Genomic DNA, 25634 nt, shown 5'->3' on the forward strand with positions numbered 1-25634 from the left:
ACCAACAAATTAATATTTCACAAGATAATGAAAAATAATATGAAACTATCCACACACGTATTCATATATCTGATAATTTACAAAAAAAGTTGACTCAACTAAACATTTAAAGTACATTAGACTAATATCTACACAGTGTGCAAATTTCTATTCCAATAGTATCATTTACAGTTGAAAAACAAAAGCTGTATAACATTGGACGGATGTTTTAAACAGTATGGCTGTAAGTTTCTAAAGACTAACATCTGTTTCAGTTAGCCAATGCCTCTTGTGCTTATGCATTTGCTGTGTCAAAAAATTCACTTTGTGAAAAATTACAATGTAGTCTACTTCCATTTTCAGTAGCTTTTCCAGAGTTAAGGGTAGCATTGACATAAATCATAAATTTTCTTGAGTGCAATTATCTATAGCCAATCAGGTGACACTTTGCCAACTATAAATTTCTATATTTAGGATTAGACGGCCAGCCTTACACAACAACTTTTGTGTTTATACATTTGTATGGTGGGGGAACAATCTGAAGTTAGAATATACAAACATATCCTTGTTTAGACTGTTTGAAAAAAGGGTGTAAGAGACATTTTGAATAAATGCACACATTATATTAACCTTCTCGCTGCTGCATTAACATGTCATCAACACAAATGTTGTTTAAAAAATGCTTCCTTGATTTAAATAAGTCAGTTTCTAACCAAGGTTATGAAAATAAAATCAAAACACAAACTTGGTTTCGACAAGTTATTCCAATTTTGTCTATACAGTGCATTAACATTCTTCCAGCTAATTTGAGGTGTAACATGGCTTCACTGCAAAGCAGTTGACAGGTTAAACAATAGAGTCACTGTTCGTTATTGTACATTGTGTAATGCATAAATGCAAAACATTTGATGTTTGATCAACTATTTACAATTAAATGTTGATATCCTTCTTTCGTACAAAAAAGCTGTGTAGAGTTTTTAAGCAACACAAAAAATGCCATATATAATCATGCTGCAATTCAAAATATACTTGTTCGTTGAAAAAAATGTCAATTCATTTCCACAAGTAACAGTGGGTTGTTTAGCACAAAAGCTACAGGCCTTTGATGACACCAATTACATTGCTTAAGAAAGCGGAAATTCTGTAAAAAAAACATTCGTTAATTTGCAGTACATTTTATGAATGAAAAAAGTACATATAACCCTGTCTTCGTATTGAGTGATAATAATTAATCAAAACATCACATTAATCTCAATTCTAGTGCCTGAGTTTCACAAAATTGAAATAACTTTGCCAGATAATCCTTTTCGTGTCCATGTACATTTATTACACTTTGGGTTTTGTAATGGAAATAAAACCACCCAGGGTTTCAAAGTAAAGTGTATATCAACAACAGAAAGAAAATTATGATGATAAGCCTGTTCATGGTTTCAACTGCACATGTGCAGTGAGATGCATTCTGGGTAATATGTCAAAGGTGAAGGCCCCTGAGACATGAACAAAACACAGCTGGATGTGTCTAAAGCATGGTCCAAGAATTGTTTACAAGTTAGGGGCCTTCATCTTTCACGTATTACCTTCTATGCATTTTGCTGCGCATGTGCAGTTGAAACCATGAACAAGCGTATTCTTTTTACATCAACACACACACTTACAGTTTGTATCAAGAACAAAAACTATATGTACATATCACTTTTTCTAATCATATGTTACAAACTATATTTCTATACTGCTGGGGAAAAAACACACACATAAAAACAGAAGTTTTCCTTCCTATGTTATATGGGAATTGAAATAACTAACTTAGGATTTGTATAAATTGTGTAACTTTGTTCTCTTTATCTAACTTATTGAAGTGCTGGGGTAACTTTTATTGTGCTGTCATGGAAGGCAGTACTATAAATTCTACAAGCTCCCTGCCTCAAAAAACACCAACAAGGATATGTTTCTACATTACCGTAGTGTTCTAGCATATTAGAAAACTTGGGCCAAAGAAGATTTTGTATACACCCAAAAACAAGCGTAGCAGCAAATGGTGCGAGGAGGAAAAGGGGCTGACACACAAATGTATCAAAAAATGTTACTTTTCGTTTAACTTCCCGAAGTTTTTTGTCGCTGCCATACCAAGAATGGTTTCTACCACCATTGACGGCACATGATTTTGGGCCGTAACATCAGAGATCAGTCAACTAACAGGAACAGAAAAAAGCACTGAATTTTTAAACCTCTTACTTTTAGTTTCACACGCAGACTAGGCATATCATGACAGCACTTTCATTTTATACTAGTAAAAACAAACTTAAAGGGATGTGGACATAGCGTAGCAGACACCTGAAATTTCATCATTGATCTAAGTAATTCGGCTGCATTAATTTTTCCATTCTTTGTTTTCTATTTGCTGCACTTTTTACAGGCTGTAGTACAATGTAGTTCAATTTTGCACATTTCTATATTGAAAACCACATGTGGTGCATGGGGTGGGGGTGGGGGGGTGCAGCCTAATTAAGCATTTAGACTACACAAATGCATTACCTCACAATCCACAAGTTTCAAATTTGTTTGTGTAACCTCCATTAACATTTATCCGCAAGGTTATATATCTGCCACTAAGAAAAACAGTGGTTTGAGAGATCTCCAGTGCGGCATCCACCAGTTATGTACAGGGGACCTTGCACTGGAGATCATTTTAGATAAATTTTTGAGGGTGACGGATATGTGTGACCTGTTGGAATAATTTTAGTAGAACGTTACATCAATTATGTGAAAAGCTAATTATAAAGTAACAAGCACATCACTTTCAAACAAGCATATCAACACCTTATCAAATATTTCACATTCATGTATCAATTCAAAGAAAAACCTAAAGGCATTTACATTTTCTTGCGATACATTTAAAGATGTTAAATTTTCAACAGACCTAATTGTTGTGTGCCTTGGGTCATTGCAAACATGATATACTTCATAATGCCATCATAGTAGGCATGATATTCTATTGAACAAACCATCTATAACAGATATAGTACAGTATTCCACATTTCATATGTGTATACAGAATGTGATATTGAGGAAAACTTTCTTTCTCTACAAACTTAAATAGATGGTACCTCATTTTTAATAAATCAAACACAAAATTGAGTGAGTTGGAAAAAATAAAGGTTAGCACTCGAGATATGGCTTTGCCATTCTCAAATTGTGAAGTCAAAATATTCTACAAATTGTAACAACTCTATAGCATCACCATATTGTATAACTATTCTTTTTTATACAATGATTTTGATATTCCGGCTATCTGGCATTGATTTCCACGGACACAGTTCCGTTGGAATTGCCGACTTCCTCTGCGGGTTCCTTTAACGAGCCAGTTTGCCCCGCCGTTGCGTCGTCATCCTTGCTTGCTATCATGTTCTTCTCTGCTGAAACGTCTCCCCCCTCAGACTGAAGTTGCACGTTCCGTTTCAGCTCACTAAGATCACAGTTTGCTGTGTTCTGTTCCTCTCCTGCTGAAGAGTCCATCTGCTGTGTAGGGGAGACATTACGGCCAGGTCTGGTGTCAACATCTGGCTTGGAATCAGAAACAAGTTCTTTTGACGAGTCAGTTACTTTGCTTTCCGCTTTAGGAGTGGCTTCCTTCTCCTGATCAGGGTCGATTTTCTCCTCAGCGCATTGCTGAGGATCAAGGTCCAGTTTCTCCACACATTGGGAGGCCTCGACCACCCAGTTCTCGATCCTTCCCGTGTCGAGCACGCGGAGCTTGGATGAGCTACAGGACGTGTTAAGCACATCCCCGTCCTCTTCTACCACATCCGTCACCTCGCTCTCCGCTCCGTTAACCACCGTCGTGGCGGCGGAGCTGGTCAGGACGTCATCGTACGCGGGAGGGAACTCGGCGATCTCCGAATGCCGCGACTCCGAACCCGGTCCTTCCGATGACTCGGATTCCACGTCAGCCCTGTCAGAGTTACTCTCACCTGAGTTTTCTTCCAGGTTATTCTCAATTTCACTGTTCAGGTGTTCTTTCGTGGGCTCTGCTTCCGAGACTCCCTTTTCCGTGCACTCCACTTGGACCTTGACTTTTACCTCCTCCGTGACCTTTGCCTCTTCAACTTTGATCTTTGGCCCTTCGATGTCCCCGTCGTGCTCTGGGTGACACTCGGAGATCGTCTCGGAGAGGACGCTGCTGAAGGAGACCGCGGACGCCGCGGACGGGTTACGAGAGTGGCCCAAGTGAGCGGGGTAAATTGGCTGGCCGCTATTCCTCATTGCCTGTAAAAAAATTTAAGATCCATGGTAAACAACTTGCCTTGTAAATAACATTGATAAAGTATCCATTAACCTTGTCCCTGCTGCCCAACTCTGTAACCAGTAGAGAATGGGGTGCCAAATGGCTACTTCAAAATTAATAAATACATACATGTATAATACATATGTACCTAGCACATATGTCACAATGAAGAATTCAGATGGGCCACTAAAATGAGAGAACTGCAACAATAGCCTAGTGAGTATACTATAGAGTGCAAGCTTTCCATGCAGAAGGTCTATTCCCCTTCCTGTGGATTCTGTTGCTGTAGCATTTACTATGCTTGTAACTGTATGGCCCAAGGGCTAAGGAAATGAGATGGGTGCTGCCATATATACCATAGAGTGTGGGAAGGACTTCTTAAAAATCAGTTGACAGTTCAATTCAAACAGACCAATGAGCAATCAATACAAGCAGCTAATGTCCATCTCAATTTCTAAAGAATTCAAAGGGACCAATGAGATGACATCTTCAATTCAAACTGACCAATGAGCAATCAGTTCTCACCTGCATCTGCTCCCACTCCTGTCTGTAGATCGTGACCATGTCGATGTAGGCGTTGCGTGCCTGGGTGGTCAGTTCCACCATCGTCTTGAAATGTTCCTGCAGAAAACAACAACCATTTTCGGCAAAATCAAATTAGTGCCAATCAATCAATCAATCAATCAATCAATCAATCAACCAATGAAAAAAGGGCCAGTTGGCAATATGTTTTTCCCCTGGTAAATAAATATAAACAACAACAAACAACAACAAAAAGTGTATCACAGTTCAACCTGTCCTAATCTTAGCCTTTGATTTTCTTACACTCCTTTACTTACTCAAATATTTTATCGCTAACCAGTTATGTTAATGTTCACTTTTATAAATGACTTTTTCATCCATTTCCTGATGATGACAAAGACAACAATCATAACGACACGATGACCTGTTCCAATCATTTGCATACTTTCGACTACTGAACAGAATCCCCCTTACCTCTGCGCCATCGTAGTTGAAGACCCCCACCACGCTGACAGGCACCAGTTTATTCACGGCCCTGCCCAGGGCTTTCCTCCCCAACGCAAACACGAATGGCACGTCCTGCTCCATGCACAGGTTCAGTATGGTCTCAATGGCATCGTCAAGACCACCTGGAGAAAAAGGTAAAAACAATCAGATCTATATCTGTACAGTAGGTATAATCGCCCTTCAGAGTAACACACCAGCTTTGCAGGCATGTGGCATGGCAGCAGCTGGTTATATTGCGCTGAATGACCGGTCACTCCTAACTGTAAGCATTGTTTTAAAAAAAGGTCTAGTGAGAATGCCTCAGTCTACTGTACTTGGTGGCTACGAGCTCTACGATAGTTCTGGGGAACACAAATTTTTGAGGAAATCAATCCAGGGTTCATAAATGTGTTGGCAAACCCACATCTATGAGGGGCAAAACAAGAAGATGGCAAGCTTCATTGAATCACGTTAGAAAACGATTCAACAGTCCTATGAGAAAAATACAATAAATTTCTGCACAACTGCATCAAAGACATTCATTTGATATGTTCTTATGATATGAAACAGACCTAGGGATATAAAACAAAAAATAACGTACATGTACCGCCACATGAATTATACTATAAAAACATCTACAATGTAGGACTTGATCAAATGTGTGCTAATGCTAATTTGAAGCATCTATAGTCAACATTACCATTATAAATGGTTCAACAAGTTTAATGTTGTATACCTTTGGACTGTATTTTCTCCAGGTTGGGAGCAATGATGATACATTTCAGCTTCCTCAGTTTCAGGTGCTTCGTGACCTCACGTAACCCCATGACAATTCGTCTTTTGGCCTTGGCCTTTATTGGGTCCTGTAAAAGCACAAACAATGTATCAGCACCATTTAGAATCTAATTACAAAGTTATTATTCACAACCAAAGAGTTACCAATTGAAAGTGTTTTTGATGACTGTCATAAAAGTAATAGCAAATCACACAGAAGGACATTTACAAACACTTACATTAAGCAGCAACACTCAGAATATTATAACTGTCTTCAAGTATCCTTTAACCATAGGGTGAATATCTTCTACCATCTACATTTATACCTTAGTCATTAGGTGGTGAACATATAAAATGATAAGATAAGAAAGTGCTGTAAGTATAGCCCCATATTCAGCACCAGATACGCTGAAGTTCTATGCACATCTGTAACCTGGCTGTGAAGGTAGCATCACGTTCGAGACCCACCTTATGGTACTGCCTGTCCTGGAAGCGAACCAAATCTTGCAGCAGCATTGTGACAGTGCCGTCAATTTCCTTGTCCAGGACCTGGTTGCAGTACTCGCGGAACCGACGGCTGTGGATTTTCGGTCCGATGGGGGACGGCGCGCAGAGAGGGCTGCCCGTACCCGAGGACAGCGGGGATGCGGACGACAAAGGGCTGAAGTTGATCGGTGACATCGCCTGGCTCAGGGGTGAAAGTTCACTTCCTGTTGCACTCAGGCTCATGGAGCCACGAAAGCTGTGGTCTGAAAATGACAATGAAAAATCATGGTTTAGTTCAAGGGGCAAAAGTCTTCCAGCAAACCTAAGTTGTTTTTTTCCATCTTTTCTAAAGGTACATTTGTGTTTTGATGACACAAGTTTGCTTCAGTAATACCTGTATAACAATTGACCTTGACTGCAAAGCCTATATTAAAGGAGGCTGAAGAAGTCTTTGAATGTTTTAGTTTAAAATCAATCAAAATCTTTACATCAAAATGTGCTCCATTAAGATCAATAAAGTTGTTAATGTTTCTTATGTTCTGTTTTGGACATCTTTGTAATTTTTGGTATTAAGTTTATTTCATCTAATTTATTTGTTTTGATTATTTTGCCTGTACCATGCATGTCTGTATATATCTATTGACTATTGATTAAATGAATGAATGAATGATTTATTTATTTTGCACAAAAGCATTTAAAAACATTTTGCAGCCAGTAGGCTGAATTGCATGTTTTTGTACATAATAATCGTTTCTACACATGGAACAAAGTCATGTATATACTTACCGTCCTGTGACAAGGCTCCGTAGTACTCCTCTTCCTTCGGTTCAGGTGCAGACGTTGCTTTGGGCTCTACAAAGGAATAACACAACATAATGTAATCATGATAAGCCTGTTCAGTTTGAATTTGAACTGAACATGCACGGTGTGATGCATTGGTAATTTATTGAAGTTGATGACTATGAGACATACATGTAAACACTTGTTTTAAGGATGGTCTAAGAAAAAACTGCTACAAGTTAGGGGTCTTCAACTTTGACTTCACACATGCACAGTTCAATTCAAATATTGCATAATATAAAATGCCAATCTTTTAATACATTTCACATGTCAGCGAGGCATGCAGTGTTAGCAAGCAAAGTACAGTACACAAGCTCATTACATTCATCCTACAGACACATGCAGACAGAAATGCCAACAGAGCATAAGTAGGAGCATTGAAGTATTCAGTAAAATGGTAAAGACACACAGCAGTTTAAAGGTAAGCACAAAAATGCACACAAGAGAAACCAAACTTTTAACTTTAAAGGTGAAAGCTCACACTTAAAAGCTATATACTTAAAGCCACTTGAGCACACAGAAATTAATGAAGTTAGAAGAAAAAAAAGACCACTGCAAACCAACCTTTTATTTCTATGAATTTTCAAGCCTCAACAACGAGGACAGATTAATATGTAAGATTTGACATACCTTCTTCCCAATCATCATCATCATCATCATCATCATTGAAATCCTCCATTGACGTTTGCCCGGAGGTTTTCACAAGTTCTATCGGTTTAAGCGTATCTGGTGGTGATCCTGTGTTAGCGTCCTGCGTGATTTGATCGAATTTGGCGGAAAGGGGGGAATTTGTGGTGTTCTCACCCTCCTGGGACGTCCCGCCGTCGGAATCCTCCATGGAAAACGGGATATAGCACGCCGTGCTGGACGGGACCTCGCCGGTCTCCGCGTCCGAGTGCGCCTGGTCCTCCATTAGCTTCTGCATCTTCCTGTCTTCCCGTTCCTTCAGGATAACCTGGGCAACAGAGTGTCAATCAAAATTAGCAATTCAACCAATGACAGTTTTGCAATTAGCAGTTTGACAAATGAGAGAGTGTCTGTCAAAGGTTTGGATTTTTATACTATTATTTTGCATAGGTTGACAGGCTAGGGATATGATATGAGCTACAAGCAGTCTTGCACCTTGGCACCTTCAAAATTCTGTCATTAGCTCAACAAACTTAGACTTTCGAGGGTACATGCCAGGAATTGACCTTATCATGAATATGCATACATTCTTAGATCAGTATTAGTGAGCTATCTTACACATTAAACCTGACATACTAGAACAAAACTATTACCTTCTTCAAGGCACTTGGTTTCTTCTTGTGTGGAGTTTCTCTCTCCTTGCCTCTCTTGACCATGGGTGCATGGGAGTCCAGGGGGTTGTGAGGCGTACTTACATGGGAAGCCTCTTTCTTACCACTCCACTGTTTATTTTCTGATGATGCAACTAACAGGGTAAAAACAGAAGATTTATTACAACAAATGAATGTAATTCCATCATCCTATAGAAAAACTGTCACAGCATCTGCCCTATGATTTTCAATCTCTACAATGAACATCATTATCCAAATAAATAAATCTATCAATCAATCAATCCTTTGTTCCTAGGAATCTTAACCCTTATCTTCCTTCCTTTAGAAGTGTGGACCAGCAGCTGTCTTCAGTTTCAGCTTCTGTTGTCATTTCTCTTTGGGCGGTTAAAAGTAAAAAAGGCAAAGCGGTCGAACCTCAGACTGAGGACAAAGTATGATGCTTTTTTGTTAGCTATACGGCTTCGCTACGGCTTGCTCATTTTTGGCCGAACAAATCGGGTCACCCCTGCTCTTCTTGATAAGTGTGTTGGGTTCTTTTACGTGCAGAGGTTTGACATCCTAAAGCTCCTTCATAAACAGGGCAGCCAGCTTTACGTCCCCCTCTGTTGGTGGAGTGCCCCCAAATACATCACTGTCTACATACAGCATATGTTCATAGTAATTGAAATCAACCACAAAAGTTATTATGTTACAGTTTGTGCTTCTTTCTGTTATATTTTATTTGATTTACACATTTATGTACATATGCCCCTGTTTGCGAAATTCCTATTTACATTTATGATTATCCAACCTGAGTTGATACTTATGTTCATCCACCTTTTGTATGTTATATATTTACTTATTTATCCCACCCTGTGCATATTCTACTTTTAGTTGTTCATGTTAATCTCTGTACTCCTGATCTTTTGTTTAAGCAATTAATGTAACGTATACGGTGTCTTATAAGCCCGCATGGGCTGGGCGCAAAATGGCGCAAGACACGGTAATAAAGTTTTCATTCATTTATTCATTCATTCATTTATACAGCACTAATTAGACCTTTACCTTGCACAGGTACAGTTCCTGTAGAGACAGCAGCTGTCTTGGTCGGACCGGCAGCTGTCTTCAGCTTCAGCTCCTGGTGCATTTCTCTTAGGTTTTGTGCACCCAAATTCATAAAACAGCACACACGACCTTTACCTTGCACAGGTACTGTTCCTGTAGAGACAGCAGTTGCCTTGGCTGAAATAGCAGCTGCCTTAACTTTCAGTTCCTGCTGTCAATTCTCTTAGGTGTTGTGGACCCAAATACATCACTACATAAAACAGCACTAATTAGACATTTACCTTGCACAGGTACTGTTCATGTAGAGACAGCAGCTGTCTTGGCTGAAATAGCAGCTGCCTTAACTTTCAGTTCCTGCTGTCAATTCTCTTAGGTGTTGTGGACCTAACTACATCACTACATAAAACAGCACACACGACCTTTACCTTGCACAGGTACTGTTCCTGTAGAGACAGCAGCTGTCTTGGTCGGACCAGCGGCTGTCTTCAGCTTCAGCTCCTGCTGTCGCTTCTCCAGCGCGGCCAGCATGTCGCCCAGGTCCAGCTGCATCGGCTGCTTACTCTTCTTCCCTGACGCCTTCTTCTGAATCTCCTGGAGTTTCGACTGTTCCTAAAAAGTTGAAAAAAGAACCAAGCCACTTAATATTGCTCTTTACATTGTTGCTGTCAAAAATTACTACCATTAATATTACATTATAGGCAGTTATGGATTGGTCAAAATGTATAAAATTATACAGTACATTCTAAAGTGTTTTTGTGGTTTTGTTTTTGCAGTTTTTGTAGGGACCTATCCACCACAAATTCATCACACCACGAATATGCCTTTCCATTGTATTGCTACTGTACACTAAAATTTTTTTGACCGCAAAACACCACGAAAATCTTCTTTTCCATCCTAACATGAACTGAAGCCTCTATGAAAATAAATGAATTTACAGTATGAAAGGTATTTCATGTCTGTATACAGAAAAACAATAATACAATACTGTACAGTTAATAGTTAAGTTCTATGGATCATTAAATCACATTAGTCTCTGTGAAGATAAATGACTTAACAGTATGAAACTAATTTCTAAACATGTCTGTATACAGAAAAACAATACATTACTGTACATTTCATATAGTAGTTCTAGGTATCATTAGATTACCTGAGTGATCTCTGAATACTCCTCGGCAGCAGCCTTGGCAGCAAGAAGAGCCTTTTTTCTCTTCTTCCTGGCGTTTTTCCCTTCTTTCTTCACCTCCACAGGCGTAGAGACTACAGTCGCAGGGTTTAAGGGCTCCTGGGCGCCAGGCAACTGCTAAGGGAGGGTACAAGAAAAAGATCCAGACATCTTCACTGACATCTTGCAGATAAAAATGCATTATCATATCAAGGTATAATGAGGTACTACAAAAAAAAAATTGAATCAAGAAACATAATGAAAACAAATATTAGACCATTAAACTGATAAATTCGAAAAATAAAAATATGGAGAAATGAACAGTTAGTGTTACAAGAAATAAACAGTTAGTGTTACAGGTCCTAAACAGTCCTTGGAATTTTTTAACAAGTCACAAATCGTAAAACTTGAATTAAAACTTAACTACACAAAAACAGAGAAATCCAATCTTACAGTCTGGTAAAACTTTCATGGTGATTATATTTTCGTGGTGAGCTCTCCAGTACAGTTTCTTGACAGTACAAATATGTCTCCCTTCTATGACTATTTTTCAACAGAATTGTTTCAACTGTGAATTCAAAAACTGAGAAACCTCCTTTTCCCTCCTTAACCCTTAAGCTGCCAGGTTTTTTAGCCAAGTAAAAATCGAAAATGTTTGACCCCTGACCTCACTCAGAAAACCTGAGAAACAGTCGGCGGCCCTTACTCCCCTAACTTCCAAACTTCCCGCACTACATGCACGCAAAGATGTTTTCTTCTGGGGAATTACCCTATCCCGGTTATAACCGGGTGCAGCACACAGGGCATGTCTCTGTATCCCTGTTTAAATCGGGAATGGCAGCTTAAGGATTGAAAATATAAAAACCACTGCAAAAGTCAATTATTTACAGGGGTTTTTCTAGAAAAATTAAACAAGAGGGAGCACACACAGGCAAGGGAGCAATTAAACAAGAGGGAGCACACACAGGCAAGGGAGCGAATTCTATGTATTTATGGAAGAATCGATCGCCGAGGGAAGGCTGTATGCTGGGAATTAAGCTAAAATCTGAATTCGACAAGGGGGCACTGGGCTAAAACGAGAGGGTGCAGCGCCCCTCTTTCCCGATTTAGATGAACCCCTGATTTATAAATGTGTAGTAATTCTCCAGTGATTCTGGCTACCTTAGGCGGGGCGGCAGTCTGCAGTATGGCGCTGTAAGACAGGGGCGCCTGTGGGTTCTGTGCCTGGGACTGCTGCGGGGCCCCCAGGCTGGGGAACTCCATCTCATCGTGGAACTGCAGCGACTCCGCATCGCTACTCGCCACGGAACGGGGCGTGGAGGACGGCAGGGTCGATCCATCCAACTCTGGGTGCTGAGGGGGCGGTAGGGTAAAACAAATTAAAGAAAAAAGGTTATCAATAAGGTCCATAGCCTTTTTGAGGCCTCAGGGGCTGTGAGTTGTTATCCACTGTGTGTAGGGCACAGTGTTGGAAAGCAGAGCCTAACCCTCTCTTTCCGCTGCCGTTTACCTCCCCAACCAAAGCAAGGTGCCCAGTTTTACACCTGGTTGGAAAGTCATATAATTTTTTTCCAAGGTCTAGCCAGGAATCTAACTCGTGAACTCTCAGTCCCTTCTCTGCTAGCCTAACTCAGTCATTTGGTAGGGGGTGCGGAACTGGAAAGTACATGTACTAAATGAGTATTATGAATCAAATTGAAACTTTGTAAAGAGACATTAAATATAAAACTCAATTTCTATTTGTCTACCTGATTACTGATAGCTTACTTTTACTGTATATTAGGACACAAACACAGCAGAATGATACAAATAAACTATTAATGATCAATTAATAATTGAATCTGTGCCATACAAATCAAAATATTTTGTAGTAGAGTTTACTCTAACCTCCTCTCTTTCCCTCCCTCCACTGTTCTTTGGTGATCTCTTCCTCTGTCGCCACTTTCCTTTTGCTTCCGCTGTGGGTGGTGGTGGCTGTCCCCAGACCCCTCTCCCCCTTCCCCTGCCCCTGGGGCTGGCTGTGTCTTGTCGGATCATGGCTCCCGGGGGTGGTGGGGGGTGCGTCAGTCCCACGTGGGTGTTGTGAGGGTGGGTGAATCCGTAGGCTTGGTAATAGTGCGGTGGGATGTAGCCAGCATAATCTAGTGGAGCACCGGGCTGGATAGTACAAAAAAAAAGGATACAATTTGAAAACATTGTACAACATATCATAACTAGAGTCCCTACAGTTCCAAAAAAGCTGCTAGGGGGCAAAGATTTATATCACTTCTTATTGAGTTCAAGAGCTATCTACCATTAAAAAAAATTTATGACTATAGCATGTCCAGAACACATACATGTACAGTCCCTATTAACTAATAGGATCAAAGTTACCAGAACAAAACATATGTTAGTAGAGCTAATTGTGGTCAATACATGTACAGGAAAACCATTCAATACTAAATTTTCATTAATTATCTAAATCTTTATAGTAATCCAAATAATCCAGTCTGTGACACTCCAACTTCAAATCAAACATTGCTTAAACTGAGTTACTTTACTCTTTTTTCAGGTTAAAATGTAGGTACATGTACCCTCTAGTGGCTTTTGATTCTTGCTTTGTGGTGAGCTATATTAAATAAAAAATAAAAACAAAAGTTACCTGTTGAACAAAACAAGTCCCGGTGGCGGCTTCTGACGTACTACTATTCGCACTCTGGTTCCTGCCGTGTTTCGGACTGCTGTAGCCAGAGTCGCTGTCGATGCCTCCCTCGTCCTCTTCCGAGTCGGTAGAAGAAGGGTCCTGCGGTCTGCGACTTGCCAGTCGGCGCGCTTTGGACTTCCTTAGTAGCGGGCTGGGTTTGTCACGTAACGACTTGTCCGCAATGTCGTCGGGAAAATCTGAGGAAAAATGTTCATGTATCATGAGTTTTGTTTTTTTGTTCTGTTAACATCTGGCTTACATGGTATCCAGAATAGTGTCATCCATTAATAGGAAATGTTCTCCTTTCAAAGATTTTGTATTTTAGTTTTTACAGTTATTTCAAATCAAAAAGATTTGTAAAAATGTACAGTTCTTGGTGGCAAATGTGCTAGATGTTGGCACATCCGCAACCAAATCTGTAGTGTTTTTTTTCCACACTTTCTACCCGTAGAGAGTCAGTGGGCGTCACTCCACCGCCAGGGAAGGTCACGTAAAGTGGCTTTCCCAAGGGCACAACGTTGGGGCATGGTTAGCATTGAACCCCGGGACCTACTGGCTTTGAAGTTTGAGTCCAACACTCTACCAGGTGCGCCACACGACGCCACTATTTCAAATATGTTCAGCTATTTTACAGTGATTCAAACATTTCAGGTCATACCTGTTTGTTGACTGGCGTCCACTAAAATGATCGTTCTGTGTCTGTTGTGGACGGGGCTGTTACTGGACGCCTCTTTCTGGACAGCGATGCTCTTAGTTTGAACTGACCGCGAGCCACTTCTCCTTCGGGTCTAAGGAAAGAAAAAAACACATCTTAGATCTTGTTCCAAGATTGTTTGTAGGCACTAGTAGCTAGCATTTCATTTAATCAAGTTAATGTAACAGTGACACGTGAAGATACTGTATCATTATCAGTGATAAAGGTCTTTGGACAAAATGTCAACTGTCAATTATCAACCTATATAATATCAATAATTCCTTATGACAGTCAAAGATACACAATGTCATTAACAAGCACATTTCAAACGTAAGGAAAAGATCAGACAATTACAAATCTAATCCTTGAGTATCATTGATTCAAAGCACATGTAGTATATACAAAATGGGCCACAATATACTTTTAATGATTACTAACAGGGTGCGAAATACCCGGTTGCGCACTTGCGCAGCGCAACAATATTTTGGTTGGCGCAACTTATCTCTTAACCCAGGTTGCGCGGTGCGCTACCTAAATTTTGGGCCGGAGAAATTGATTTTGCGGCAATTACTTGACGAAGTAGAAAATAATTGGACCAAGGAAGCTCACACACCCGTGTGGTGTGCACACACACTCGCTCTCAGTCTCGTAAATTTTCAAACCAAACATATAAATCGACCCCCAACTAAACAAGTTAATAAAGTTACCGATACTTTTTCACTCGTTTGCATCCATAGTCAACCTGTTTTATTGTGCCTGAAACGCAAAATTCGTCGGAAAGAGAGCGCGGCTTAGCGCTCGGCTCTTTGCCGCCATGTTGAGCCATGTTGAATTCATCGACTCTCGCTGGATATCGCGTGATTGCGCGAGAGTAATGACGTGTGACCTGCAGTACTAGCAACAACTGGTAGAGGGCAGTGTTTGAGTTGCTGTGTATTTCTATGGGCGAAATGTTGCTAGTGCATTTTTGGGGGCAAAATTAAAAATCGCAGAAGTGGAGATGGAGCCACTTTACTAATAATAAGCTGGGATTTAAAAAATCTTTACTTGGCAACACTGATTATAGAATAAACAAAGTTGTTAAAATGTTGTGACAGTGAGATAAAAACTGGACAATGACATAGACTATTGTATTTATCTTATGATTATCATACATGTATATCATTAATAACTCACCTGTGAATTTTTCAATAAAAAATATAGGTAATTTCATTCCGGGGGTACTTTTATTAGATTTTGAAAATATGCCCAGTAGCAACTTTTATGTGAGGGAAGAGAATAATGTGCAGGTACAAGTCCTATTGCAATGTAACTATTGCAGTGTAACTCTTCCTAGAGCAGAAAAAGCAAAAAGTCTATGGGGGTTGAAAAAAGGATTTATTTGTCCTAAAAAAAATACCCGTTTTACACATGAATTGTATAAGTTTGTTTGTTGTGGTGTTTTATTTTAACATTGTATATCATTGAATTTTATTTTGAAACAAAAACACAATTAAGCACCAGTTATATTGTTAAAGGCTATGTAATACTATGTACTTACAAAATATAATTTCAAGAAATCAGTGAATTTTTAGGTGGGGCAACCTGAAATTCTGACGGGCAACCTAGCTTTCTACCCAGGTTGCACACCGTGCAACCTGGCTCAAAAAAGTATTTCGCACCCTGACTAATGATAACATAAAAGGACCTACTAATTACTTACTGGTTTTGTCTAAGGAGGTCATTATTGGTATTATACACCTGTAACTGACCAATCACAATCTAAGGTGAGGTACATTATTGATATTATTTACATTATTGATAGTTACCTTCTGTTTTGTGACCTGTTGTGTTGGAGATCTGGTCCCATAAGGGGGTGGGTACAGATGAGTTGGAGGGGGGTACCCTGCATACAGGGGAGGGGGGTAAGGAGAGGGGTGAGGTAGAAATGGTCCTGGTGGAGGGGGTGTGTTGTGAGGGGGGTAGTAGTGTTGGAGGTGGGGCTGGGGGGAGAGGGGTGGGTAGGGGTTGTACTGGGGGTTAGGTACAGAACTTGGCCAGCGGACCTCTTGGACGTACCCCTCACTGTAACGCAAAAAGGAGAGAACATCATTACATTTTGTACTTTGGTGTAGGCAAGTTTTAACACATAGCAAATTGTACGTCCCTCTATTGAAAAAAATGTTTTGAGTTCTAGTGGATAACAGTAGCTTGTACATGATTGTAATTCATCCTATTATAGCTCCAACAATTGCTTCCCTGTAAAATATGGCCTGGTCCCCATCTAAATGTTTGGTTTATAATATAAACATTTTCCCTTTGAAACAAATAGTAGCGCTAGAGTCACACAATGGAATGGCTTTTTGCAGTGGTTGTAAGTTTCACCGCGAAAACCGTGAACATAAAACCACCGCAAACATTTCTGCATTTACAGTACTATGCATGGCTCTTTTTTTAATTTTTGGATAGCAACAAAACATTATATATTGAAAAGAAAGAAGTTTTTCACGTACCTTGTCACCTCCGGAGGTTGTACAAACGGGTAACAAGACGTGACATATCTGGGGAGAACGTGCGGCTGTGTGCCCCCGCTGGGGTCAGAGGTCGGCAGAGGGAGCGCTGAGGGCACGAAGGGCTCCACCTCAGCAGACAACTGGCTCACCTGTAAACAAAAACAACAATAAACAACACCTTGGTTAATCTGAGAATTTTTTGTATGCATGTTTATCAATGTACACATTTTAAAAATCTACAGGTTACTGTTAGTGTTATGTTGAATCATTCTAAAGGTTACGTATTTAATTACATTATTTATATGTATGACTATGATATTGTGGATTTGAATGTACATTCATGTACATTTGTATGTGTGGGAGGGTAACATGTACATGTAAAGGTATGTAAGCACCTGTTTTGCCCTCCCCTTCACTTTGTGAAAAACTCGAATAAAAAAAGAAAAAACTACGTCGTAAGAAAAAGGTCTGCTGCCACAATATAGCAAACAAAAGATTTCAACAGTCCATTTAAATTATGGTTAAACATTAATGTTATAAAAGCTGACGGAAAAAGTAACAAAAATTGAATGACATTTTTTAATCACAGAATGACATACATGTATAACAAGATCACTTTTCTTCCTAACCAAGTAAGAAATTCAAAAGCCGACATGTAACATTAATGGTATTCATTTTGTTTGGGGTACAAATTCCTAACCTAAGAGTAAAGGTCGTAGAAGTACTGGTTATCTATGTTTGCTTTACCCCCTACTTGTTTTGAATAAGCAAGCTGTATGACTCTTAGTAAGACTAAGAGATATTTTTACCAGTCAGTGTGGGTGTACTGTAGGTACTGTAAATGATCATTATGATTACAATAGTAATATGTGAACCGTAACTGTATATTCATTCATTTTAGCAGGAATTTGATTTTGCAGTGGGAGTAGCGTAAATATGGTTCTTGCAGTGTTTGAAATTCGTACTAGTGTTCTAAAGAAAAATAATTGTGTAGCACAAAAACATAGATTCATGGTGTCATGATTTCGCAATGGAGAGGCCCAGGGAAAATAAAACCATGCATGCATCATATCCACATAGACCATAGATAAGATAGATTGACCTCAAGTCACGTCATCAATATGTAATTCTACCAAAGAACACCTCAGATCTAACACAACAAGGAAACTTTGTCTAGAATTAAACTAAAAACCCTGAAAAAGGACAGCACTTACAAGACCTACCTGACTGGACAAAATGACCCCAAAAAAGGACAATGGCTTATTGCATGACCTGGTCAGCCAAAAGCAAACTGACCAAAGGTAAAATTATAAAAGAGTTAGTGTGGTAGTGGTTACATGTTCTAACTCTTCTGTAATAAAATTGATTATATATATATATATCTTTATCTATATACAACTAATGAAAACATTTATAGGTCCTGCTTCTAAGAACTCATGTTGACGGATTTTAGAATATATAATTTCTTGATTTTATTTTTGTATCAACAAGCTTATTTGGCAACGAACTTCATTGTCAAATGACCTAAATGTACATGTAACACTTTATACATGTATTTTCTAAGTGTTCACTCAATAGTATACCTCAGAAATGAACACTAAAAATGTTTTTGTGTCGAATCTTGATTTTGTTCAGTTACAGTACTAATCAATTTCAAAGCCAGCCCTTTACAATCTAATCAACTACGGTATGCCCGCAAGTATCGTTAAAGTTAAAACCCCTTTTTCACTAGAGGCTGTCCTCACTGAGCATAGCTCTGCTGAGAAACCACACACTTGACAGGTCGCTCAACGCATTTCATGAAGAAGGAAACTTTTTACGTTATTTTGAATGTTTGTTATCTCTTAATCATTCTTTTACATTGTGCATCATATTTTAACTATAAAATCAAGAGTCACACAAATCTAATTTTGGTCGCTCAGCAATTGCGGTCTAGTTAAAGGGCTTTTGGGAAGTCAAATTTCATCTAAACCCTTAATTTTCTTCATTCTTAATTGATATTTAAATTGTTACCTTTCCACCACAAGCTAATCATGTGTTAGTTACCTCAATACAGGCCAACAAACTTTCCTACCTACAATTTTGCCTGGTGAATTTTGAGTGTAATCTTGGAACCTCGATCCCTTTGAAAATAACAAATATTACTAGCAGACTTCAACACTAGCTTACATGCATTTACATAACCCAGATACAATGCTTAACTGGAATTACGGTTGTTTCACCTTTAAGTAGTGTTGTTATAGAAACAGTTACCAAGACATGGTACTGCTTGACCTACTTATGAAAATCTTGACGTCCTTGAAGGCATTTAAATACAACATGTACGAAAATGGGAAGAAAAACCAATGGTACTTTTTAATGACTTTTAATGATGACTTTTCAATGGGATAAAGTAGTCTAAATAGCAATACTGAACAATATGACAATGAATGATACTAGTAAAACAAAAATGAGATGCTCAAATAATAATATTCAGTCAAAAACGCCCAAGATGACCACTCAGGGGACTGATAAAATCTGGCATGGTCTACATGTGTATGTGGACAGGTGGTCACTTAATAGACAGGATTCTTAATGTTTGTTTCAATGGGGAAAATTATCTGCAAGAGACCACCAAAAAGTAGTCACATTGGCCAGGTGGTCCTTACATGCATATCTTTCACAATTTCATATGTATTATCAATATCATTTCAAAAGACGATTTGGATTCTAGTTTGGGTTGCGGCAATACGCTACAATGTGCCTACACACAATGATTTGTAGTCCTAACTGATCATTAGGAATACAGTCAAGCCACAGGATAAATAGGAAGACCATGAGGATCACTGTGTACGTCAGTATTGTTGTGGGGACGCCCAGGTGATGCTGTCAATATTTACCTGTTGGGGTCACCTGCCTTTTGTTCTCAAAATCCACCCAAACAATGGGTCTGGTCAGGAGTGATCAGATGATCTAACAGATCACACCATCGAGTTGTACTAAAGGTACTGATTTTGATAATCGAGTCGTGTTAATTGTAGTGTACAACTTACTACAAGATTAATAGAATGACTACAAGTAGAAATGCCTTGTCATTTTTAAAACTATCAAAGGGTTAGTCTTCTTTTGTTGAAACATGTAAACAGAATAATTGAGTTGCCATTTTTCATACATAGAGCTGTGTACCTAAACAAATTTTAGGTACAGGTACAGGTACACGGGTTGAGGTACAGGTCCGAACCTGAACCTGTACCTAAACTACTTGTTCAGAAAATGGTAGATTTTCAATAAGCATGTTTGTAAGATTAGAAGTATGATCTAAAAACCTCTGACTGACCCTTTGTAACCCGTTGTAACAGTCAGTCCCAGGTAGTTTGGACATCTATTTGTAAGGGTCAGTGACCTTAAATTTGATCACCCATTATGTGATTTACAACTATGTACGTGCCATAGTACATGTACATGTAGGTAGAAGGGGAGCATTCTCCAAAATATGATAGGTCTGTCCAAATAAAGTTTCCAAACTTTTTGTTTTGACTTTGTTTTTTTGAATATACACAGGGATCTCCCTAAAGAATGGTACAGTGGCGCTCCTCCATCCTGTTCTAATCCCAGCTCCATCCTGTTGACTTTCAAAGTGATGGTATTTTTTCCAATTTTTACCCAGCAAAGCCTGTTATTTTTGCTCAATACTAGAAATTTCAGATGTAAAGCTGAAGTTGCAGAAAATAACTACCATTATGTCTGAAAAAGGCAAAAGGCAACATCTGCTCTCCTTTTGAGAGTTGTGCGCCCCCTTCCAGACCTCCCCCCTCGCGACACGTATCCTGTGCCCGGCACCCTCCCCCCATCCTGCTATATATTTCTGGGGAGATCCCTGATACATACATGTATCTACACAAATCTTTTATTACTAAATTTCTGACCTTTTATTGCGTCAAGGGTGAGGTGCATGTTGTTAACATATATAATATCCTGGTAACTTGATTTTCATAGATATACATCTGTTAAGTGTTATTTTGTGTTTGAAAACGAACCTTGGTCATAGAAGGAAATACATGTATAATGTAGACCAGAAGTACCGTATATACCCTCATTTTCTGATGAAGAGTTTTGAACAAAAGGTCGAAACCAGTAAATCATATTCTGATGAAGACTTTTGAATGAAAGGTCGAAACCGGTAAATCGTTGTGTCTCAGCCATCATCCTTCTGACGCCCAACCGACTATATTATGCAACTATCCAGACCATTTACGGTTCTCTCCCCCGGGTGTCACACAGACTTAGACAGAGAAGGGTCCAGTTGCAGTTTGCTGGTCACTGCCTTGGGCAAGTGAGGAGATAATCTTCTCACTCATTCTGTGGAGGCCCCGGGGAAAAACACACTCCAGGAAGCTGACCTTCCCAAGGGCTCTATCCAGAGACACCGGAATTCATATGGAGGACCTGAGTACGGCCATGGCAGATAGGCTGGAGTGGTCAGAAGTCTTGCATGGACTTGTCCCGTCCCCCCCCGGGGGTCGATACTTTTTAGTATACTTTTTAGTATACTTTTTAGTATATAGTATTTTTTGCAAGACCTTCAATTCCATTATCGTCTTATCACAGCTATAAAGTAATCTTTGTCAGCAACACAATCAAGAACTGTTCCTTGCGAGGTCCTCTCTTTTCTAAAGAGTTCTTGAATTATTAATGATATTTTGCAGCGTGATCTTTGTGGAGACTAATCCAATCACAATGCAGTCTTAAGGTATTGTGCACAAATTACATATTGTAAATCTTAAAACATTCGCAATGGTATCGTTTTCGGGGTGGCTCTGTATTTTTAAAAAATCATGACAGCACAAATATGCGCTTTTGAATTTGAGCTACTGCATTTTTATCAACAGCAAACCTTCTTTCCACTCCTAGTGCAAAATTAAATCCCAGCAAAAATTAAAAGAATTTACGGTATTACACTGTGTTACGCCAGGACATCGTTTGTACCAATTATTTCATAGTACTTCCTTGCTACATACATATTGCTACTGTATTTGACTATATATTACCCAACTATATTGTAGGTACTTAGATTAAGTAAACAATGTGTCAACTCCTAGAAGGTTATGTAAATGACAAATTCTCAGTACAATTTTTCTGTGCAAAGTATATTTGGATTCAATTTCCTCCCAAGCCTCTGTTTTCAAGTTACAGATTACTTAACCTTCAGTGTGCTAAGGTAGCCATTAAGCAGCAGAGAGAAGGTTAAATGTCTGAAATAAATTTGTGTGTTTTACATTTTTTGTTTTCTACAGACTTTTCAAAAGACTTTTTAAAATTGTGTGTATTTTTTATATGGGGTAAGCTGAAATTTCTCTAGATGTGTATTTATCTATAGGTAACCAGTGAACATGCTTTTATTGGGTGACCTTAAATTTCTCTGAATGTAACCTTAAATTTTTCTGGATGCATTTTTCTATAGCATAGGGTAACCTTAAATTCTCTTGATACTAGCATTTTTATCTGTAGTGTAACCTTAAATTTCTCTGGATATGTTTTCTTTATACAGGGTAATCTTCCATTTCTCTGGATGTTTATTTTTTTATAAAGGGTAACTTTTAATCTTTCTGGATGGTTTTTGCTTCTATAGGGTAACCTTAGATTTCTCTGAAAATTTTTCTTTTTATACTATATATTATAGGGTCATTTTTTCTTGATGTGTTTTTTTCTATACAACAAGTAGTAAAGTGACCTTAAATTTCTCTGGATGTGTTTTTTTTAATAGGGTACGTAACCTTTAATTTCTCTTTTCCTTAGTTCTATTTTCAAGATGACCTGCAGGGAAAAGGTTATTTCCATTATCTTCCGTAGATTAGATCATTCTAGATGGAAGATCTAATTCTAAGCCTGGCATTTGCGATGACAAAGAATGACTGCTCGTTTAATGTCGGGGGGAATGAAATATTCATTATGCAATAATGCAGACGCCACTAGTTAATGACATTCTGATATCATATACCATCTTTTTGGGGACAAGGTCTCTTCGTCAATGTACAAATGAAGCTGTGAAGAAGGATTTTTCTAGAGGCAAATTTTAAAAGACATCATATTTATTGATATAACACTGTAAGTTATGAATATATTCATGACACAAACTACAAACTGTTTTCAAAGTTCAATAGTTTGTGTTTTGTTGTGTTCTATTTTCTTAAAAAGATTCTAGATTTTTCAAAAGTCAAAGGGGATTTGCTTCACCAAAAACATTTTCCTTAAAAATGTCAATTTTAGTCGATTTTCCCTTTCAATTCATCAATCCCTTGCAGATATTGAAAGACCCCTAGCAGATATATCAAGACAACTTTTAAAACGTGCTACATTTGTGCATTTTTTTTCTGTTTAAACTTTATAATATCTGCAATATTGCAATTTATCAGGAACTTTACCTGCAATTTGTGAAAACTTTCCGTAAAAACTCAAACTGCTGTTACCAGTACTACTGTAAATGCAGAAATGTTCGCGGTGGTTTTATGTTCAGGGTTTTCCCGGCGACCGTTGCACAGCGAACCTAAAGCTACCGCAAACATTTCTGCATTTACAGCAGAAGTACACTTTTGTCCAATACTGTAGCAGTATGGGACTATAGTACTGCCGCGAACTTAAAAACACAGTGAACACTCCATTTTCCCCTTAGCACAAAGTAAAAACCATGCGAACTTAAATGTATTTAGAGTAATACATAGTATACCGTCAGCCTAAATATTTTTGCAGCCCCTTGAAAATTATGCAATACACATACATGTACTGTATTTCTAAATGCAATCTCATCAATTTTTCTTCAAATAATGCATGTGGGCACACTGTAAAAAAAGCCATTTTCCCTTCTACCACGATGTATAATCATCTCCGTCCCCATCAAAATAAATGGATTTTCAGTACCTTTTTTGAATGCATCTTCAACAGATACAAATGTAACTTATAATTAATTGCAAGTGATTGTACAAGTACTGGGGACCAATCATCCTGCCATCAGAAAATGGTTTAGTAACTGTTTACGTTTGCAATGTTTGGTGTAAACATTGTGGTGGTTTAACAGCTTTTGACTCAACAAACCCTTCCTGTTTAAATGTACTTTCGACATGACATGACATACAGATCAATCTTGGGTAAGTTGGGGTCTTCAGACATCCTATCACGAAGGATCTACGATCAAGAACGAAAGGCGCTGTTTAAAGAGGCCACCAAATTCCATCCAAACTTCACCATGTTTACAGAACAAAAGAAAACTACTCTCCTGTTAACATCACAAAACCCACATATACAAAAGGTGGGAGCATTCATCTTCCACTGTCTCGAAAAGAGATGTCAAAACCAAATAAGATACAATTTATATAGTGTTAGTGTTTGAACTAGAATAGTCACATGCTATATTGTTACCAATTGTCTGTCCATCCTTCCATGTTTCATGTACTTGCAATTAGCCTACGGGCAAGAACTTGCAATAAACTTATTATTATCAATATAAATTTTCTCCGACCTTTTAAAATTTGTCTGAAAACTTTTCATCAGTAAATGTATGAGTCAAGTTCCTGGCAATATAAATTTTACAAAGTTGCCGTTGAAGATGTATAGAGCTATGGTATGTAACTTACATACAAAATCGTGGGCAGTACCGGCTAGTTACAATAATTGGAAATTGTAAGATTCAGCAAACCGCTTTTGCAACTTATTAGGAGGGAAAAGGAGGTTTTTGCTGTGTTTTGAATTTGCGGCTAAAAGAATCAATCCTGTAGTGTAGTACAGTAGTAACACATTGGAAATGCATTTTTGCAGTATCAATCAATTATAGGCAGAGAAGTCACTGGGAAAATAAAACCACCGCAAACATTTCAAGAATTGCAGTAACTGTACTAACCTTAACAAAACTGTGCTAACCTTAACAAGTTACTGTAAACTGATTAGTGACATAACTGTGACATAAGTCATAAGGCTTAGATCATAACCAATCAGAAAAAAAGACAGAAAAACACAAAAAATGTGCTAGTAGACATCTTCCACCTGTATGCTAATATTAAGATCACTTTTCCATGTTGTATAATGTCTTAATCATCTTAATATAACGACCTAAATCCCAACAATCTCAGCTACCACTGAGCCCCGCCCAACCATATCACTTTCCACAAAAATTATAACGCCCCCCTCCCCACTTTTCCTAAAAAAATTGGCTACATTTTGCTTCCGCGTACTTAAACTGCATACTAACGCACTGATATTAATATACTCAGCTAAAAGCGTGGAAAATTAGTGAATGTGATACTTTATTTGATATTAGTCGGATGTCTTCGTCTTTTAAATGATAAAAATCTTGGGTTAGATGGGATGTTAGTTACTAGGGTCCGGCGACCGGCCATGACGCTTACCATCCGCCCACCCCCAAAACTGAGCTAAGAACAGCAACAAATATCAGTGCATGAGAGGTGTTTTTGTTGAAAGGAGGGCATAAAGGCTATCAGAAGATTTTAAAATGCGATCAGGGGCTGTGAGTAAAATACCTGACAGAATATGTCATGCGTCAGACGACAGAAAAAACAGTCACGAACACACACACCGGTCTTATAACACACGCCATGAAAAAACTACCCCCCAAAACAGACGATTTTTACCCCTTGATTCTCACCTGAGAGGTGATGTTCTCACCATGAGACATTTATGGAGGCCTCGCTTGTCCAACCATCGGAGGAAAATGCGTAAATGTCGGCCCAAAACGCTAAAATGTGGTCAAATTTCCTCAGTTTTGTTGAAAGATATATCGTAAAACACACCACTGGAACAAGCCGGAAATCGTGACCCTCCGTCCATCACGTGATCAATATGCAGCACCGTGATTGGATAAAATCCATTTGGACTTTGGCAAAACATTAAATAAAACGCGAAATC

At 38.7% G+C, this 25634-nt stretch overlaps 1 protein-coding gene across 3 annotated transcripts; it reads right to left on the reverse strand.

Annotated features, from left to right (window-relative positions):
• Window positions 1-724: 724 nt before the first annotated feature.
• Window positions 725-25558, reverse strand: LOC136424985 (selenocysteine insertion sequence-binding protein 2-like). 3 transcript variants are annotated; one of them, XM_066413658.1, is made up of 17 exons: window positions 25375-25558; window positions 16743-16891; window positions 16059-16314; window positions 14215-14344; window positions 13515-13753; window positions 12761-13030; window positions 12035-12226; window positions 10859-11008; window positions 10137-10320; window positions 8650-8801; window positions 8000-8324; window positions 7316-7381; window positions 6512-6792; window positions 6006-6132; window positions 5258-5412; window positions 4787-4882; window positions 725-4242 (listed from the first exon to the last, which is right to left on the reverse strand). In XM_066413658.1, exons 1-17 carry the CDS (start codon window positions 25402-25404, stop codon window positions 3265-3267), a joined length of 3780 nt encoding a protein of 1259 aa, XP_066269755.1. In that variant the 5' UTR covers window positions 25405-25558; the 3' UTR covers window positions 725-3264. The 3 variants fall into 3 exon arrangements, with proteins under 3 accessions (XP_066269755.1, XP_066269756.1, XP_066269754.1); XM_066413659.1 differs by having other exon boundaries at window positions 8174-8324; window positions 10859-11011; XM_066413657.1 differs by having other exon boundaries at window positions 10859-11011.
• Between the last annotated feature and the right edge of the window lie 76 nt (window positions 25559-25634).

This window comes from Branchiostoma lanceolatum, chromosome 19, assembly GCF_035083965.1.
Source record: "Branchiostoma lanceolatum isolate klBraLanc5 chromosome 19, klBraLanc5.hap2, whole genome shotgun sequence".
Lineage (NCBI taxonomy): Eukaryota > Metazoa > Chordata > Leptocardii > Amphioxiformes > Branchiostomatidae > Branchiostoma > Branchiostoma lanceolatum.